This window comes from Triticum aestivum, chromosome 1D (assembly GCF_018294505.1).
Source record: "Triticum aestivum cultivar Chinese Spring chromosome 1D, IWGSC CS RefSeq v2.1, whole genome shotgun sequence".
Lineage (NCBI taxonomy): Eukaryota > Viridiplantae > Streptophyta > Magnoliopsida > Poales > Poaceae > Triticum > Triticum aestivum.
Genome location: NC_057796.1, coordinates 258,049,875 through 258,067,708, shown reverse-complemented (window position 1 = coordinate 258,067,708; position 17,834 = coordinate 258,049,875). Strand labels below are relative to the sequence as shown.

Sequence of the window (17,834 nt, the reverse complement as noted above, 5' to 3'; positions counted from 1 at the left end):
AAGAGAAGCAACACTCCTTCTCTTTGTTCTTTTCTAGTCCAATAAACAATCGAGATTCCAAAACCACCGAAAGACCATTACCACCGTCAGAACGAGCCGTTGACGCGCCGCTATCGCTGCTTCTCTACCGAAATTGGCTTGACCTTGTCATGACAGCTGGAAAGTCTTCGTGCAAGTGCCCCTAAGGACCAACACACTAGAGCCACAGTCGTTGCCGTTAAACCTTTGAATAGATCTGAAACACTTGACACCAAATCTCGTCACATGATGAGAAACCCTAATCTCGATGTTATTTTTATTATGTTTGCCATCCTTTATACTTTTGGTGAAATTTGATAATGGATCTGGATCATTCCCGTAAAAAAAGGTCCAACAAACAATTGCACACGGCATCTCGAAGAGAAGATTGGCATCGTACCATTGTACATGTCTTTATCTAGAATGGATATAGCAAGTAAAAAAGAACAATGTGCCTGTAGTTATGCTTCGATGAAAAAACAAACCCTTGAATAAGTGATAGGTTCAAACAAAAGCTAAATATTTAGGGCCTTTGGCGAACTGAAAATCGGAGGGTAGAGTTTCAGATTTAGTTGAAACCGATACGTTGGGCGATTATATCTCGCTTCACGCAAGATGGAAGGACCTCTCGCGTCAAGCGTGTACAGTAACAGGCGGGCCCACTCACATATATTTTTGGAAGAAATAGAAAAGAAGGGAGCGCGCGGGAGATCGATCCTGGGATCTTGGGCTATTTGGTAGCACCTTTTCTTTTTTGAGTAAAAACTTGGTAGCACCTTTAGCCACTGAGCCAACATAAAGTTTGTGTTAAATAAGCAGGGCGCGACCTACTAGAAGGAAAGAGTCAGTTTTCTTTATTTTTTCTTCATTTTATTCAGTTGTCTCCGTTTTTTCTTTTCTTTTGTATTTGTTTGCTTTCCTTATTTATTTTCCATTTTTATTGTTTTCCTTTCATTTTTCTTTTGATTTTTCATTGTTTTTATCGGTTTTTCTTTTCTTACTCATTTTCCTTCTTTTTTTTCTTTGTTGGTTTTCAACTTTTTTGTTTCTCTTTGTTTCTTTATCAATTTTCACTTTTTTCATTCCTTTTGCATTTGTTTCTTCGGTTTTATTTTCATTTTATATTTATTCTTTTGTTTATTTTGTTTCTTTTTTGATTTTCTTTGTTTCTCTTGGTTTTCATTCTACTTTTTCATATGTCAAGAACATTTCTCTAATACACGTTTAACATTTCTTCAATACAAATTTAACATTTTTTAATACACAGTCAATTTTTTTTCTGTACACATTTTAACCTTTTTCAAATGCTTGATTAACATTTTTTACATACAAGATTAACATTTATTGAATACATGGTCAACATTTTTCCTATACGCACTTTTTAACTTTGAAAAATGCTTGATACAAGATTAACATTTTTTTATACATGGTCAACTTTTTTCTATACATACTTAACATTTTTTTTAAACTTCGTCAACATATTTTCAAATGTTTAAATAACATATTTATATACATGATCAAATTTTTCTAGGATTTTGTTAATATGTGGTCAACATTTTTTTCTATACACATGTAACATTTTTCAAATGCTTGGTTAACATTTTTCATATACTTGTTTAACATTTTTTTCAAATGCTTGATTAACATTTTTATATACATGATATTCCATCATTTTTTAATACATGGTCTTTTTTTGCGGGTGAATACATGGTCAACACTTTTTCTATATACATTTAAAATTTTCCAAATGCTTGATTAACATTTTTCAAATACTTGTACAACATTTTTTCAAATGCTTGCTTAACATTTTTTAAATACATGATCAAATTGTTTCATAGACATTGTATTTTTTTGTATACGTAATAAACATTCTCTATACACTTCAAATGTTTTATGTAGAGTGATTTTTGTAATATACTTATTTAGAATATTTGGAAATATAAACAAAAGTAAAAAAAAGAAAGCAAAAAACGAAAGCAATATACGTCAAAAAACAAAAAAAATTGAGGCTGTGGCTCCCGAGCGCCTGGGCCGGCCCAACTCATGCCACCCTTCAGCGGCGGTTCCCTCTGTCTCACGTGAAACAACATAGGAGCGCTCTAGCTATTGACCACATACCCCTAAAAAAAGCTATTGACCACATGTATTTTCTTCCCTTCCCAACAATATGCCGAGGGCCGAGGCATAATAAGGCGACAAAGCCACGGTGTGTTCAGTGATATTCTCGGCTATTAGGGTGAGGGGCTCATGCAGCTGTGCATATCCTTTGAGATTAGTCCAACTTACGGAGATTTAGTTTTTCGCAAATTTGTTTCTCTACTAGTCATGGTGGCACATCAGGATACAAAATGTGAAGCTTGGAAACATGGGTGTCAATTTATGCCCATGGATATTGAAGTGAGTCGGAATAGAAGGTTTCTGTGAGTATGGGTTTGGGCAACAGGGGTTGAACCCACCCATACCTTACACATTGTCATCCCTACTTGGAAAGACAGTTTTTGACGATTAAGTGTAGACTTTACTATCTTCCTTCGCAAAAAGAAGACAACTTTACTTTTATCTTAATGCATCTGTTATAATGGCACAACATGTTTTACCAGGAGGAAGAAATGAGTTACTGATCAGCATCTCTATTTCACATAAGCCATGAGATAATCAACACAGGTAAATCCGCAAGAGAGAATGAATTGACAATGAGCCTACACAATTTCTGAGCCTCTATTCATTGTGCAGTTTTTCTGTATGATATATTAGCCAGTAATAATACCAGCAAGAACGCCACTTTTCCCTCTTGCAAATATAGTGTAGACTAGGCATAAAGCATCTAGCCAACTGTCAAGAGCCTCCCAGCTATCAGCAACCTGTCACAGATTCCATTTGTAAATGTTGTAAGACATATAGTATTATCTGTACTTCAATAGAAAAAATGAATAAAAGCAACTGGCAGATACATACCAAGAACCTAGGTCCATGAACAGTATCTACACAAAGACCAGCACCAGGTGGCAATGTTAGATCAGCGGATGCTGACACAGAAACAATATCCTCAACAGCTATTCGGGTAGGCTTTCTTCCTCTGTCCATTGATTGTGATGGAGGCTGGCCAGAGGCATCGGCCTACAATTTACAAGAAACCCATAAGATTCAGAAAGGCAAGGTCATAAAAAGAGCAGAAACAGAAATCAGTAACTCCAAATTTGCACTGGAATAATTGTCCAAAATAACAAGGGATGAACCTTCTGGAGTCCCTCATGGTTCAGAACAAACTGTGACCTCTCCCAATCAGTGTGTGGTGCAATGGCATTGTTGGCTGGAGGAGCGGTCAAATATCCCACTTTGAGGTATGGCAAAGGCAACTGCATCGTTTAATATGACAACAAGACCAAAGTTATTCTTCCATAATCAATGACAAGATACGATGCCAATGCCATCTAGAGGGCAGAAAAGTGTCAAAATTGACAACCGACAAAGCAATATTCAAGAAACAAATTTAACCAGGTTCAAAGTCCTATCCCTTAGGCACTAGCTTTCTCATGAATAGAGCTTCGCAAAAGCAGTTTAATAAGTAAACTGTAAACAACATAACTTGGAAATAAAATACACATATCGCAGCCACATCAACTTCTTAGCTATTACGTATAGGTAACAATAGACCAATAAAAAAGAGTATCAGGAAATACAACTGAATCTTACCATCAAGCGGACTAGTCGCAAAGCACTGCGATAGACCTGCATTAGACAAAATAACACTACATGAATCGTCAAGATATTCACACAAGAAACATGACAGGCAGTTAGCGGAAAAATTAACAAGTACCGAGTAACTTGGTTTCAATGCATGAGCAGCTGCAACATAGATAGCAGACTGACTGTAAAGCTCATTAGGGGATACGTCTGGCCTCCCAGATCTCATGGTATCCTCAGCTAAACCGTACTGCAACATTAAGAAGGGCACAGAAAACGGATTATGTTATTACCATTTAACTTGTTCAGCTAATGTATTCAAACCGAAGAGCTCATGTCGATACACTAAAAGTATGTCAATATGCACAAGAACCATAGTTATCGAGTGAGTTATTATGGAAGACAGGAAACGTACCAAGACAGTTCCAAGGTTGTATATAGCCCGATGGAAATCAAATTGCAATTGGATAGCAACACGAAACTGATGAGACAGCGGGAGTGGGTGTCAGTAATTTATCACAGATATATCTTTTAGTGAACAAATCATCGTAAATCATTCCCAGTCCAAGTAATAACAATATGCATATACCTTACTTATAGCTGTTTTTATGATGGTTTGTTTCTCCCGAGCAGGAACAATGGCGCTCAGTTCCTGCATTGCAAATTCATATATTCTTACAAATGAAAGGATAATGCTGAAAAAGGCTTTCGCCCGCTTTATATATAAAGCCAAAACCGATACAGATGAAGCATAAAAACGCACACCAACCCTGCTAGGGGTACCAATTATACAAGAGAAGTTCAAACAGCCAAATAGGTAGGAACAGCAAAATAGAGAAGCTCAAATGAAAGGATAATGAGCGAATAGGCAGGAACATTCCAGTCCCAAAAGGCAAATATAACAACACGTTACAAGCAAAGATAACAACACCTGTAGTCCAAGACCCCAATTATTTAGAGCCTGCAATTAGAGAGCAAACAAGTTAGGGTAGAAGCAGCACTAATTTGACAAGTGAATACTTAAAAAATCAAAATTAAGAAACTGCAAATCGTAGTGATTTCATAATGTTTCATCTCAGAGCTTTGCTCCAGAATGCATGATGGAGACGAATAAATACAAAATAATAAGATTGACTTAAGGTAACAAAAAAATTCTGAACACTCATCAAAATGTGCCGTTATTATTAATAGAAAATCAAAGCAAAAGTGCAAAACCAAAACAAGACTAGAAGAAGACCCTATTCTAATCTACAAAAAGAGAGACGAGCGTCCCTCATAAGGCTCTAATCGTGGGTCAAGAGGCCTAGCGTGTAAAGGTAGCCCCCAAAGGGCTTTTGGTCCTGCTTCCTTCCACAATCGATCTCGGCCAGAATCCCATTGACCAGCACCAGACAAACTGGCCTACATTGGCGAAAACACAGTCGTTTCCAAAATTCCAGATTTGCCAGTGGCAGGGTAATTCCCTTGGGCTTTGCACCAGTCTTTGTTCCCACCATGGACAACCATGAGTCCAAGAATAAAATAAATGAAGGATGCCAATTGAACAACAATATTTTAAACATTTGTTTTGAATATCTTGGACATCTTGAGGTGAGAGCAGATGTTTGACCACGCCTATATCTTAGATGAACAAATTAGGCCATTTAAAATCAATTGTTTGAAATGGAAATATAGTAGGCCTGCCTCTATAGAAGGTTCCCTGCAACATATGTGAACTCCATATGTGATAGAACTCTTACAGTGATGTTATCATCTCGAACTCTTCTGAACATTTATGGTATTTTTTAATCACATTTACATGTGTATTTTTTTGCTCAATGAATCAAATAGGACCATTTCTACCTTTTTTGTTTCATCTTATATTGTGCCGTTAAGAACTTAAAATGAATTAAAAAGGGTTCAGCGCTGACCTGTGGGCTATTCCAATTTAGCTGGACAGCCTTCTCATAATTCAGTATTGCCTGGGGGGAAAGGGAAATTGTATAAAATTGCATGATATCATACTTCACCTATAAATTTAAAAGTTCTAGACAGTACAACAGTATATTTGGCATAAAAAGGAATAAACTATCAAGCTTCTGATATAGCAATAAAATATTAAAATCTCTGGTATGTACATCAGGAATGTTATGTATCTTGGTCCTTGAGGTGAGTGCTGGCAGAAGTTAAGCTGATGCATGTACCCTTGGAACAGAGAAATTACAGTTTCCATCTAAGAAGTCACTTAGACTAGCAATAAGTGCTTCAGAAAAAGAATTCTCGCTAGAACAAGTAATTCCATGACTCTTTCGAGAAGGTGAATTTAACCCAAACACCATGGAAGTAAAACATACGAACCAGAATCTAAAATCCACCCAATAGCCTGGTTTTGTAGAATGTGCATGAAACCAAAGGACACTGAGAAGAAAAAATAGACACGGGAAGATTACTTATGTAGCCTCTAGGACTTCTTTTTTCATCCTACCACTCCATTACAGAATTTATCTCTTTTTGAATCTGTTTTTTTCATAGATTATGACTTCAAAATTTCTAACAAATCTAACGTAAATATGAGGAATCTATAAGAAACTAAGCCTCAAGTACCGTTATATCACTGTATAAGTATAGTTTACCATGTGTTCCTCAGAACATTAAGTTCATCATCTATCAGGGATGAGGTTCCATGCTGCTTACTATTCAATTGGCCAAAGTGCAACATTTTTCAATCAAGTATGGAGGAGTATGCAGCCAAGTTGTTCTATATTATTTAGAACAAAAACGCATTTGATCGTCTAAACAACAGAATCAACCAAAAGTGCATCACTCGCCAAGCTTCACAGCCACTGCAGGGGAAAATATCACATGATACCATGCTCCAACTTTTGAAAAGTGACATTTAGGGGCTGTTCGGACTCTCTCCACTCTCCAACTCCACGCCGGAGCGGAGCAGGATCTAATTCTAATTTGAGGAGTGGCTGGAAGGCCGCTCCGTGGCGATTTGCCGAACGGGGCTTAGATGTTCCAAAAAATTCTGAAAAAATTTGTGGATGTTCATAAGACATATGTCTATAACCCCTAAAAAATTCAGATCAAAATTCGAAATGAACATTGAGAAACAAAAAAGACAAATCTAGAATGAATAGTGTCAAAAGAAGACAAAAAATGATTAGTGTCTGAAATGACACTATTCACATATGGATTTGTCTTTTTTGTTTCTCAATGTACATTTTGAATTTTGATCTGAATTTTTTAGGGGTTACAAACCTATGTCTTGTGAACATCCATAAAAAATTTCAGAATTTTTTGAAACATCTAAATATGAATTTTAAAAATTTGTATCATGGGAGCCACTGCAGACCAAGTAAAGTAATAGCAGACAGACATACTATCTGGACACAGTAACATGAGAAAACTTCAGCGCTTAAAACAAACAAAGCCTATACATATGTGAACCAACCAGTCTCCAGAGATCTTCGGCTTCTTTGGTACGACCTCGTATTTTAGCTCGATCAGCAATAGCAATGGCCCAGTTATAGTATGCCTAAAAGGGAAAATAAATGTGTCAAAAAGAGAATCAATAGTCAAAATGTGGATATGTCCGTCAAGATATGAAGTGATCAACAGTTAGCATTTATCCACTAGAACCATGAGACCACATTCTGTACAATGAGCCAAGAGCTTAACACAGACTAAATAACGACCGTGCCACAGTATTTTGCACAATATAAACCCAGAGAACTAATAAACTATCGATTCAAATACCAAACCAATGTAACAAATAAGAAACTTACATCATAAAGAGTCGGGCAAAGTCGGGTAGCTTCAGCATACTTTTTGCAGGCCTCCTCAAGTAACGCGTCTTTGGAGGAACCAGAATTGGGGTCCACATTATCTGCACTCTCCTAAAATAATAGTTTGAAAAGGGTGATTACCTAATAACATTGATATGAATCTTGTGATGTCCATTTTGCATGCATGGTTTAAACAACAAAAATCTTTGCTTTATTTATAAAGCAGGGCGAAAGCCTTTTTCGGTAAACGACAAAAATCCAATTCCACATTGGTCACAGTAAGTGTTAAGAAAGTTATTGTGCAAATGTGGTTTAAGGGCTATAGATTTACCTGGAGGACTAGGGCCCAATTATAATATGCATCAGGGTCATCAGGATTTCTTTCAATTGCATTTAGATATCTGCATAACAGATCTTTAAGACTCGATGGCAGTAAACAAATAAATACAGATGAAGTTCGCGCGGGGGTCAGGCTAGGTAACGTAAGCAAACCTTTTTCCAGCAAAAGCAAGAATCCTTTGGCGAGAACGACCTTCCTCGTCCACTCCAGTGACACTATTTATTAATTCCATGGCTACATCATGATGGGATGAAAACTGCCGCATGCTCTCTCCGCTGGAAAGGATTGAAAAAAAAAACAAATTAACAGAACAGTTATCACTAAGAGCATTCTTGCAGAATTATCGTTGGTAAAGAGAAAAAAACAGTAAAACAGTTCATTTGTAACAGTATAATCGATTGACAGAACAGTTGCAATTTGGCCACATGATGCAAAACAGCTTGTTCAGCGTCTGATGAAACACTTCTCTGCCAATACAATTGGAAAATGGAATATACTTGTATCGTTCATATTTTAGACAGGACAACACAATATCAACACCTATGATGTTGCAGAATTGCATGCCAATTGCCGCTACCCTGATACGAAACACGAAATGACACTAGAATAGCTGATCAGTAATATGTAGTGAGATGATGATAAGCTTCCAGTCATCACAGAACACAGGTGAAAATTGACAAACAAGATTTAGTTTGTGGGATCCAAGTCAGACAACATCATCCTGCAGTGTTTTTTCTTCTTCTCATTTCTACTAGAGGAAGACGATGCGAACCCGACAACTCAAAGCAAAGCATAAGAAGGCTACACTGCTGAAACCATAAGGGGAGCAGAGCAAAAAACAAAACTGTATCTTCATCATCATTCCCATCAATCAGCCAAGGAGTATAAACTACGAAGATGCAATAGTGCCATATGTACTAAATAAGAATGGTTACTCAGTACACTAAAAAAAGAATGGTTACTCAGTACAGTGACGTATTAACTCATGTTTGCAAACATGAAAAGCGGTCTACATATACGCACCAACAACTCCATCCAAACAGGACCCTAGGGTTCTGCTAGAATGGCAGCCACTAATTTTCTTTGCTGAAGTAAGACCACTGGGCTCCTTTGATTCAAAGGAATTCCATAGCATTTTTGAAGGATTAGAATCCTTAGGATTTTTTCCTACATTGGTCGTGTGACTCATAGGATTGAATCCTATAGGAATTTTTCCTATGGAATCATGTGTGTACAGGAAATCTAGCGTCCACTCCAACCTCTTTTTTCACTTCCTTTGTTTTTCCTGTGGCATCAAACACTCTGTGCTAATCCTATGGGATTCAAGTGGGCATGCCATTCTAATCCTTTATTTTTCCTATTCCTGCATTTTGAGAATCCTACGAATCAAAGAGGGCCTGATACCTCGATAAACTATTACATCCAAAAGTAAGCAGTGTGGCAACAGGGGGAATAAGCAACTGCATAATCGACCAGCAGTTCAATTCAAGTTGGCAAGATAAAACGTAATATAATGAGGAAAAAATGTCTACTACTTCAGCAGCTAACCACCAAAACAAAGCAACATCTCAAATGCACAATTCACATAGATGGCATGGGCCCCAACCAACGTGAAGTGATGAACCAATACATTATTACGATTTCAATTATCCAAATGGCTTGGTACTAGGACCCAAGGCAAACAGCCTAACCAAGTCACGGCGATATGCAGTACTGAATGGAGTGCCGATCATGCACAAGGACGCGCGTCTGCACGAACCTGGACGAAGAACCCTCAGCATCGGCGGATCCGACCCCGCCCCCCTCCCCAACGCCTCCGCCCCCGTCCGCCTCGCCGTCCTCCTTGATCTCACCGACGAGCTCCCGCGTGGTGAACGGCTGGGACCCCTCGGCGCCCAGCGCTGCCTTGGCCTCCTCCTCCTTGGCCGTCGCCGATCGCGGCGGCTCCTCCTCTTCCTCCCCCGCCTCGTCCTCCACCTCCACCGCCGCCCTGTCGTCCGCGCCGTCGGGGAATTCCCCGCCGTCCGCGGGTACGGGCCGCGTGGGCTTCTCCATGGCACGAGCCGATCGGCGTCGGGTACACGATCTGGGGGCGGAGGGCGCGGCGCGAGCGTCTCACCGGGGCACTCCTCTCGTGTCTCCTCTCGCGCCACTCGGTCGCGTACGACTGGGCAAACGGAAAGGGTAGCGATCGCCGAGGCCGAGGCGGGCGGGCGCGACTCCGCAAGCTGACGTGCCAACGGACCGAGGGGCCGAGGGTTGAAGTCCCCCAAGGGAGGAAACGGCCCGGCAGGGTCCGGCCCACGACCGCCGCGCGAGGGGCAATTTGGGAAACACGGCCGCGAAGGGATGCGGGAGGGGCCGGACGCGCCGGGCTCAAATACAGCAGACTCCGGCGCCACCGCGCACGCACGCACGCACGCGGAGCGGGGGGCCTGTCCAAAGCGCGTGATCCATTTCCGCCTCCTCGCTTCCTTCTCGGTCTCGGTGCGTGCGCCACTCCGTCGGCCCGTCCCCCTCACCGGCGACTTCTCGCCTCGCGGCCGCTCCCAGCCCCAGGTGAGTGAGAGCGACCCGACGGCCTACCAACAGCGCCCCAACCGCTTTTCTCTCGACGACGTGTCGTGGATCTAGGTGCACAAGGAGGACTGATTTTTTGTTTTTATTTGGTGGTGTGGAATTCTTGGCCTCTCCCCTCAGGGCAGCGTGGGCGCGTGTGTTGCGAGCCATGGCCGGCGAGAAGAAGATGTTCGGCTTCGAGGAGGTCGCCAAGCACAACGTCACCAAGGACTGCTGGCTCGTCATCGCCGGCAAGGTATGCTTCCCTGCTCGCTACCACTCCTTCGTTTTCCTACCCTGGCATCTACTTCTCCTGCGCGTTCTGTGGCTAGTCTTCTTGTTCCGGCACAGGCTTCGCCTGCAAAGCCTGATGAGCTAGATAATACTTCTAGATGCTAGGCCTCTTCACGAGGAAGAATTGAGTCTGCTGGGCTCGTGGAATTGAGTATTCTTGTTGAGCTTGCTCAAGTCAATTCCGCCCAATCAGATCTGTTCAGCTGCTCATACTTCGTCAACAGAGATGTTCTCTGACCAAACACATAGTCCTATGAGGACAAATAGCAAGTGATTTGTTTTAAGCTTGTGTTCCAATTCCACACCAGTTACAGCCTTGTAGCCTTTGGTGCACTCCATGCTGTTACATGCACCTTCTGTAATATTGTAGTACATAGATTGGTCGACTCGTACAAGATCTGTCTTGCGTGTCGCGTATCAGGATTTCATTCTTGACGAGGTGCTGAGGGAAAGGTATTCCAGCAAAATCTTATCAACTGGACAGCTCTTTCATAGGATCAAGTACAAGTATGGGGAGACAGTGAAGAAAAGCTGCTTCCTCTTCTGCAATGTGCATATTAACTAGTCATGGTGGAAGGAAATGGGTCAATTAAGATGTATCAGGGCTGTTAATTCACATGGGCGTGGTTGATGTTGGGTAGCCCCACCAAAATGGTGTCTCTGCACTGCAGTATGTGTGGCCGATATGTTTGTTGGTACCCATTTCAATTGTGTGGCCTTGAATGTTCCAGTGTGGCATGTGTGGCCATACGGTCTAGAGTTTTCTCTGCACCCAGTGGATTAGATTCCGTTGGAGTAAAAGAAAATACCCAGCAGGAATTGAGAAATTTACCTGACGAAATTCCTGTTATGTGTGCTGCAAAATATGCGTGACTATATCAGCTCATGTTGTGTAACATCTCAGGTGTATGATGTCACCCCGTTCATGGATGAGCATCCTGGTGGAGATGAGGTACTGCTGGCAGTAACAGGTGAGTCATTTTCTTTGTCTTTCATAATTGTTGATGAGACTAAGTTCAAAAGTCTTGCGCAACTTCGATCTTAATATTCAAACCTGATCACTACTCTCCAATATAACCAGGGAAAGATGCAACCAGCGATTTCGAAGATATCGGACACAGTGATTCCGCAAGGGAGATGATGGAGAAGTACCACATCGGGGAGATTGATGCTTCAACCATCCCAGCAAAGCGTACATTTGTACCTCCTCAGCAAGGGTCCCATGTCCAGGCCAAGGATAGCGACCTCCTCATCAAGATCCTGCAGTTTCTTGTTCCCATTTTAATCTTGGGGCTTGCATTTGGTATCCGGCACTACAGCAAATCTGAGTAGGCTGTTGTTGGCGAGTTGCTTCAGAGAAATAGCTTTCAAGTAATATGGTTTGAGTTAGAACTACATAATAATGGTGGTTTGAGTTAGAACAACATAATGATGGTATTCGTTGGGTGGCAGTGTGTTGTCTCATTGATCATACAAGGCACTCTCAGTTCCAAACATCCATATATATGCCCAGATTACTTGAATTATGTTTACATTCTCAACATATGGAGTCTCTATGTATTTTTGTACTGATGGAGTGTCTACAATTGAGGATGATGGGAATATTGCTATGCTATTAAACAATCTCAATTTCAGAATAAATATGGGCATCATACGTTGCAGTGATGTTCCCACATAATTTGTCTGTCGGTTTCACTATATATTGAGCATATTCTTGCAGTTATACACGCCTAAAAGAGTTGTGCAGCACTTATAGAGCATGCAGGTGACAGCGTGGGCCAGTTGATCAATTCGATTATCGGAAATTCCAAGTTTATTTTATGAAGGCAGAATCCCTTCCTGAATACACCCTCTGCAGTAATAGCTGAACTAAATGTCTTTCAGGACATTGAGATATATTTCCCTCCACACCACCCTTCAGGCACAAGGCTTTTTCCTAGTTACAAATACACTGCAAGACCAAATTGTATCCAGCATCCACAGTCCAAGAAGTAGCAACTGATGACAAGATCCACAAATCTGCTCTGTGCAACAGTCACATGCAGAGAGAGGGCACACCAGAAAACAAGACCAGAAATGTTTCTGTCCATAACCTCATACAAGATATTGTATATAACAGACATATGATAACGTGATAACTGCCAGGACCAATCATACAAATATAAGCATGGGCAGATCCCGGCTACTCGATCCTGTCTTGTACGGTCACCACTAAATCATGGGCGTCGTCCAGGAGCTTCCAAATGTCCAGCTGCCCGGCCATGCTGTTACAGTCCCTAATGATCTCATCCATGCTGCTATAGCTCTCTATTATCAATTTCCTCTTCTCCAGTACACTGGCTGCAATTGCATACAGCAGCAGGTCATCAGTTGGAGGGGCTCCAAGCTGAAGTTTTCTCCAGGATGATGTTGTGATCCCAGCCCGCCTTGCTGCCTGATCTGCCCACATCGCCTCCCACAGGCTGAGGGTCTGCTCGAAGGTGAGCTCCCTCCGGAACATCACAACCACCATTCTATAGACGAAGAAGCAGTCTGCAGCTTCAAGCATCTCCAAGTGCCTGTAAAGATGGAAGTCCTTGGTTTTTATTATCTTGGAGACCATGTTGAGTTGCCTGCGAATACCCACTTCGTCGAGTCTGAAGTTGTGGCGGGCTTTCCTCATGAAACCGGCAAAGCACCAGAAGGCTTCATCGTCTTCCTCCAGCACAGCAAGGAGAGGTGCAAGGAGGTCACTCATGCCCTGGCAATAACCGATTTCTGGGTCATAGGTTGCGTACGCCTCAAGTATTGCAACAAGACGTGACGCATGATGGATCCTGTGTGCTTCCAAGTGCTCATAGTCTTTGAGACAAACAGCTGAAGCAGATTCAATTGCCTTCTCCCTGGTAACCGCAGCTTGCGATGGAGAGTAGGAAACCCATTCATTATTCGCACGAACTGCATCCAAACGAATTATCCGCTGCCATGTCTCAAAATCCTCAACTGTCCGTGCAGACTTCACAGGACGGGCATCCTTAGATAGCTTAGTTTCAGTTTCTATATTTCCTCCTGTGTTTGAATATTTGGGCAGGGGCATACTTTCTTCTTCATCCTCAACTGAAGACTGGTCCACAGAGGCGACATCATCACGGGATGCTTCCACATCAGTCACATCACTTTTCTCACTCTCATCTTCATCACGTGAACTAGATGAACAGAGGCTTTCATCCGCCTGATTCTCTGGAATTGCTTTACCTGTCTTATCCTGCATTTCTTGCTCTGAAATGACACAAGGATTTTCTTCCTCACTCGTGATATGATCATCCACGCTTTCTTTATTGTTTTTTCGCAGGCAATGTTTCCTCAAGAGCAGATATCCCTTCCTACATAAATCATCCAACATTGTCATGTTTTACACTAGACCCCATGAAAATAACATTTGCAAACACTTAAGTGTTCCTTAATTAAGGAGCAATGTATTTCTGTAGTGGTAACGAAAACTATAGTGAGACTGTGGACAACCATGGACTGGAGTCATGAAACATAGATGGTTGAAAAAATGGTGTACCTGTTATGGGCCTTAATTGCTTCCCTTTCAGCTTCTGAACTATTCAGGCTATAACTGCACGAGAGTCAAAAATTCCAATTACTCGAGGTAAACACTCTGACTACCAAAAAAACGCACATGTGACTAAGTACATAAAATTTCCACGATGTATCTCTTACTGTGATAAGATATCGAGTCATGCTGTGCCTACCAGAGAAGGCTGAACTATGTGCAAAATTGGTGTATTCGTAAGATTTCCTTCATCTACTTAGTTTAGAATCAATCTAAAACTGCACGCAATAGTTTTGATACTACAAATGGACAGGAGCGGGGGGCAGGTAGCCTGGGAAAATCCTGTGGAAACACTAATTTCCACATTTACATACTAACAAAAGTACAAAAGTGAGTATGCCTCTCTTAAGTTGGCCCTATCTATGGTTCTGTTCAAGTCCCAAAACTGAAACAATTAATTATAAAGTATAAAGCCTCACTCAAATGCAGAAAAAATGAATCACGTCAAAAAAGGAACATCAACTGAATCCGTTGCTAAAAATACAAAACGATGTTAGCATGAGTTCCTGGTGTGCAACTATCTCGTGGATCTAACTATACATCTGCAAGCATAGCTACATCTGTCCTCGGATCACAATGTCTAGAGTACTTACACTCCCAGAAGGAACGGCCAGACCTCTGCTCTGATGCTCGGTTCAACCCCCTGTCAGGAAAGCAGACAGCTCAATATAATGACTTCATAAGCTACATCAGGAACTCACAAGATAGCAAGCAAATACTGTAACAAACAAACTAAGCTTCACTATATCTTACTCCGTTCCGAACTCTCTTCAGTAGCTTCACGCCCCCATCGTAAAACTTCCCCTCCGGCGTGAACAAGCTGCGCCATTCCTTGGGCCCAAGCGCGGGCTTCCTCCGCCGCCGCCACGGCGATTTGATCCCGCCCCTGCATCCAGAGCGCGCGTATATGCAGCTAAGGGGACGAAGCACAGGAGCACCTTCGCAGCAGGGGAGGAGGGTTTGGGTCTGGTGGTGGCGAACCTGCGGGAGGAGATGACGATGGCGACTAGCGCGATGCCGGCCGCGGCCGTGACCCCGACGGCGACGGCGGTGTTCCAGCGACCGCCATTCGCGCCGGCGGGGCCGAGGAGACCGGCGACGGCGCGCTCGGCGAGGCCCCACGCCCACATCGGGCGCAGATGCCCCCCTGATCGCTCCACGGCTCCGCTCCGGTTCTCCCCCCGCCGGCCGCCGCCGCCGCCGCGATCCCCCAGCTCTGCTTCCTTCGATCGATTGGGATTCCGGCCTCCGGGTTTCTCCTTTTTCCTCTTCCTTTTTTTTCCCTCTCTCTCTCTCTCTCTCTCTCTGCAATTCTCGCTGTCCCGTCTCACAATTTCGAGGAAAGTGGTGCGTGCGTGCGTCACCGACCGATCGGTCCGTGTTCGTGGGCCTCACGAGGCAGGTTCGGGTCGGTGTATACGTCGTTTGGACGTTTGGTGCCTACCGATCGAATGAAGCAACTTTGTAAAAGAAATCTAAAAAATGGTTTTCCTAGTTCTTTCTTTAGGGTATGAGAAATTTCCTAGCACCAAGATGTTGGGTGTTAGGCTCTCGATCTAGTTTAACTCACAGCACAATACACCCTTACGGGTTACAGCAAAGGCACACTGTCTTGAAAAAAAAGTGAAATCGAAAAATAAGCTCATGCCGTGCTTTTTTTATCCACTGGATGCCTTTTTCTCTTGTGTGATCCTTCTCTTAAGTAGTCTACGGCCCACATACTTACGGTTGGGCTATGCGATGTGAGATGAATGAGAAATGACACGTCATTCGTCCTGGTTTGCCCCAGTGGCAGGATGGCAACGTTTTTGATATACACGTTGTGCCTCCTAGTGTCATCGCCTGTTTCGCAGCACTTTTGTTGAAAGTCTTGGTGGGTGGCATTAGGGCGCTGACATCCCCTTCTTGAGACACGGCTTGATCCCAAGCCAATAGAGCAGGGGCGCGCTCCTTCAAGTGATGTGTCTTCCTAGGTAGCGTCGAAGACGGTGGGATCAGACCAACGGACGAGGAATTGTTCCCTCCGTTCAGTTGGAGTCATTCTCCAGCGCTGACGATGACTTCCACGGAAGAGAGTATGGCTACTTATGGTTTTGGCAGCTCCGTCGTTGCAATGGTACTTGGGGTAAGAGCCTGTCGGAGTTGTGGGACATGGAAGATAGGTGTACTTCGGAGTCCTCAAGCATCTCTAGCTTGTATGACACTGTGTTGGTAGCTTGTAGAATCTTAACGGACCGAAGTATTTGAAGGAGAGCTTGTGATTAGCTCGTCGCTTCACGGAAGTTTAAACATACAGTTGCAGTTTGAAGAAGATAAAATCCCTTGGTTTGAAGGTTTTGTTTGTTCGGAGCTTGTCTGCCTATACCTTCATGATGTGCCGAGCTCGATGGAGGAGTTGCTTCAAAACTTGTTACATGAATTTGCGCTCTTCGGGCCATTATTTCAAAGCAGGAATCTTGCAAGTTGACGTTGCCTCAGTAACCCAGTGTCGCAGTTAATGCCCATTGAGTGCCATGAAAGGCGAGGTTTTTGAAGATGAGTTGTAGTTGGGATTGTGAAAGAATTCCACCAAAGAAAGGTAACGCGTGAATGAACCAGCACAAGTAAATTTCCAAGCACTAATTCACGCATTATGTCTGGTCGTCCGTGTGTGGATGACATGGTGTGCTCATCTCCAATTCCATGCCAATGATGCGAAATAGTTCCTTCCAGAATTTTCTCGTGAATATAGTTCCCAGTCTAAAATTATTACTTCTAGAAGGCCATGTAATTTGTATGCATTTTCAAGGTAAGAATGAGCAATCTTGGCAGTCGTGAAGGGGTGGTTAAGTGGCAAGAAGTGTGCATATCTATGAATTTATCCACTGCCACGAGAATGCAATTTGATTTGCTTGATTGTGGCAAACCATCAATGAAATCCATGGTCACGACCTGCTAGGCCCCTTCTGGTAACAGTTGCAGCTCGAGTTAACCTGGGTACTTTAGGCATTTAAGTTTGGACTGTCTGTGAATTCGCTCTTTATCTTGGACCAAGAAAATAGTCAACGGCGGCGTTGATATGTAACTTGGGTGCCAGAATGACCTTCGACTGAACTGTCATGGAATGCATGAGGCATGCGTTGTTATAGCTCTGGAGCTCGACCAAGCCAAAGTATATTCCAAAAATACAATAGTCCATTTGAGAGGGAGAATCATTGCGTCGAGTCTAGTTGAACTGCAAGACTAGCAAGGATCCTCTGGACTTGAGCATTACTGGCATAACTGGACGCAGTGTCATTAAGCCATGCAGGCTGGCGACCGGAAATCGTTGTTAATCGATGGTCTGAATGTAGTCGCCGGGATAGAGCATGTCCTTTTGGTAGCAAGTGGCATTCTCAACACTGGTTGATATGGCAACCACGACCGTGCATCACAGGTTGGCCTTTAGTGTCGTCCCTGAGCATGGAGTCATCGTTGCTTTTCGATTTCTTCGTGCTCCCGATAAAGTGTGCTATGTATTCGAAGTAAAAATCGAGAGAGATTCAAGAAACAACAAATGAATCAAGTGTGTACATCTTTATTGATGATCTAA

The 17,834-nt window shown here is 42.7% G+C and overlaps 3 protein-coding genes across 3 annotated transcripts; 1 reads left to right on the top strand and 2 right to left on the bottom strand.

Annotated features, from left to right (window-relative positions):
- Nucleotides 1-2,558: 2,558 nt before the first annotated feature.
- LOC123181342 (protein HLB1) lies at nucleotides 2,559-10,168 on the bottom strand. The gene is made up of 14 exons (XM_044593593.1): nucleotides 9,572-10,168; nucleotides 7,965-8,087; nucleotides 7,804-7,873; nucleotides 7,473-7,583; nucleotides 7,139-7,222; nucleotides 5,613-5,663; nucleotides 4,634-4,663; nucleotides 4,292-4,354; nucleotides 4,118-4,183; nucleotides 3,836-3,952; nucleotides 3,712-3,747; nucleotides 3,255-3,374; nucleotides 2,974-3,135; nucleotides 2,559-2,879 (listed from the first exon to the last, which is right to left on the bottom strand). The coding sequence occupies exons 1-14, from the start codon at nucleotides 9,865-9,867 to the stop codon at nucleotides 2,769-2,771; spliced, it is 1,440 nt and encodes a 479-aa protein (XP_044449528.1). The 5' UTR covers nucleotides 9,868-10,168; the 3' UTR covers nucleotides 2,559-2,768.
- LOC123181343 (cytochrome b5) lies at nucleotides 10,115-12,206 on the top strand. Its single transcript, XM_044593594.1, has 4 exons — nucleotides 10,115-10,371; nucleotides 10,513-10,627; nucleotides 11,570-11,636; nucleotides 11,747-12,206. Exons 2-4 carry the CDS (start codon nucleotides 10,541-10,543, stop codon nucleotides 11,995-11,997), a joined length of 405 nt encoding a protein of 134 aa, XP_044449529.1. The 5' UTR covers nucleotides 10,115-10,371; nucleotides 10,513-10,540; the 3' UTR covers nucleotides 11,998-12,206.
- A 241-nt stretch (nucleotides 12,207-12,447) lies between these two features.
- LOC123181340 (rab GTPase-activating protein 22) lies at nucleotides 12,448-15,602 on the bottom strand. The gene is made up of 5 exons (XM_044593592.1): nucleotides 15,245-15,602; nucleotides 15,017-15,149; nucleotides 14,857-14,906; nucleotides 14,213-14,266; nucleotides 12,448-14,027 (listed from the first exon to the last, which is right to left on the bottom strand). Exons 1-5 carry the CDS (start codon nucleotides 15,391-15,393, stop codon nucleotides 12,848-12,850), a joined length of 1,566 nt encoding a protein of 521 aa, XP_044449527.1. The 5' UTR covers nucleotides 15,394-15,602; the 3' UTR covers nucleotides 12,448-12,847.
- Nucleotides 15,603-17,834: the final 2,232 nt, after the last annotated feature.

Excerpts from the sequence above, each read along its gene's own strand:
- LOC123181343 (XM_044593594.1), top strand. The coding sequence starts at position 10,541 with ATGGCCGGCGAGAAGAAGATGTTCGGCTTCGAGGAGGTCGCCAAGCAC. Across the intron at positions 10,628-11,569 it reads GGCTCGTCATCGCCGGCAAG|GTGTATGATGTCACCCCGTT; the intron begins GTATGCTTCCCT and ends GTAACATCTCAG. Across the intron at positions 11,637-11,746 it reads GGTACTGCTGGCAGTAACAG|GGAAAGATGCAACCAGCGAT; the intron begins GTGAGTCATTTT and ends CAATATAACCAG.
- LOC123181342 (XM_044593593.1), bottom strand. The coding sequence starts at position 9,867 with ATGGAGAAGCCCACGCGGCCCGTACCCGCGGACGGCGGGGAATTCCCC. Across the intron at positions 8,088-9,571 it reads GCTGAGGGTTCTTCGTCCAG|CGGAGAGAGCATGCGGCAGT; the intron begins GTTCGTGCAGAC and ends AATCCTTTCCAG. Across the intron at positions 3,953-4,117 it reads ACAACCTTGGAACTGTCTTG|TACGGTTTAGCTGAGGATAC; the intron begins GTACGTTTCCTG and ends TTAATGTTGCAG.
- LOC123181340 (XM_044593592.1), bottom strand. The coding sequence starts at position 15,393 with ATGTGGGCGTGGGGCCTCGCCGAGCGCGCCGTCGCCGGTCTCCTCGGC. Across the intron at positions 15,150-15,244 it reads ATCGTCATCTCCTCCCGCAG|GGGCGGGATCAAATCGCCGT; the intron begins GTTCGCCACCAC and ends CTCTGGATGCAG. Across the intron at positions 14,028-14,212 it reads GCAATTAAGGCCCATAACAG|GAAGGGATATCTGCTCTTGA; the intron begins GTACACCATTTT and ends TGATTTATGTAG.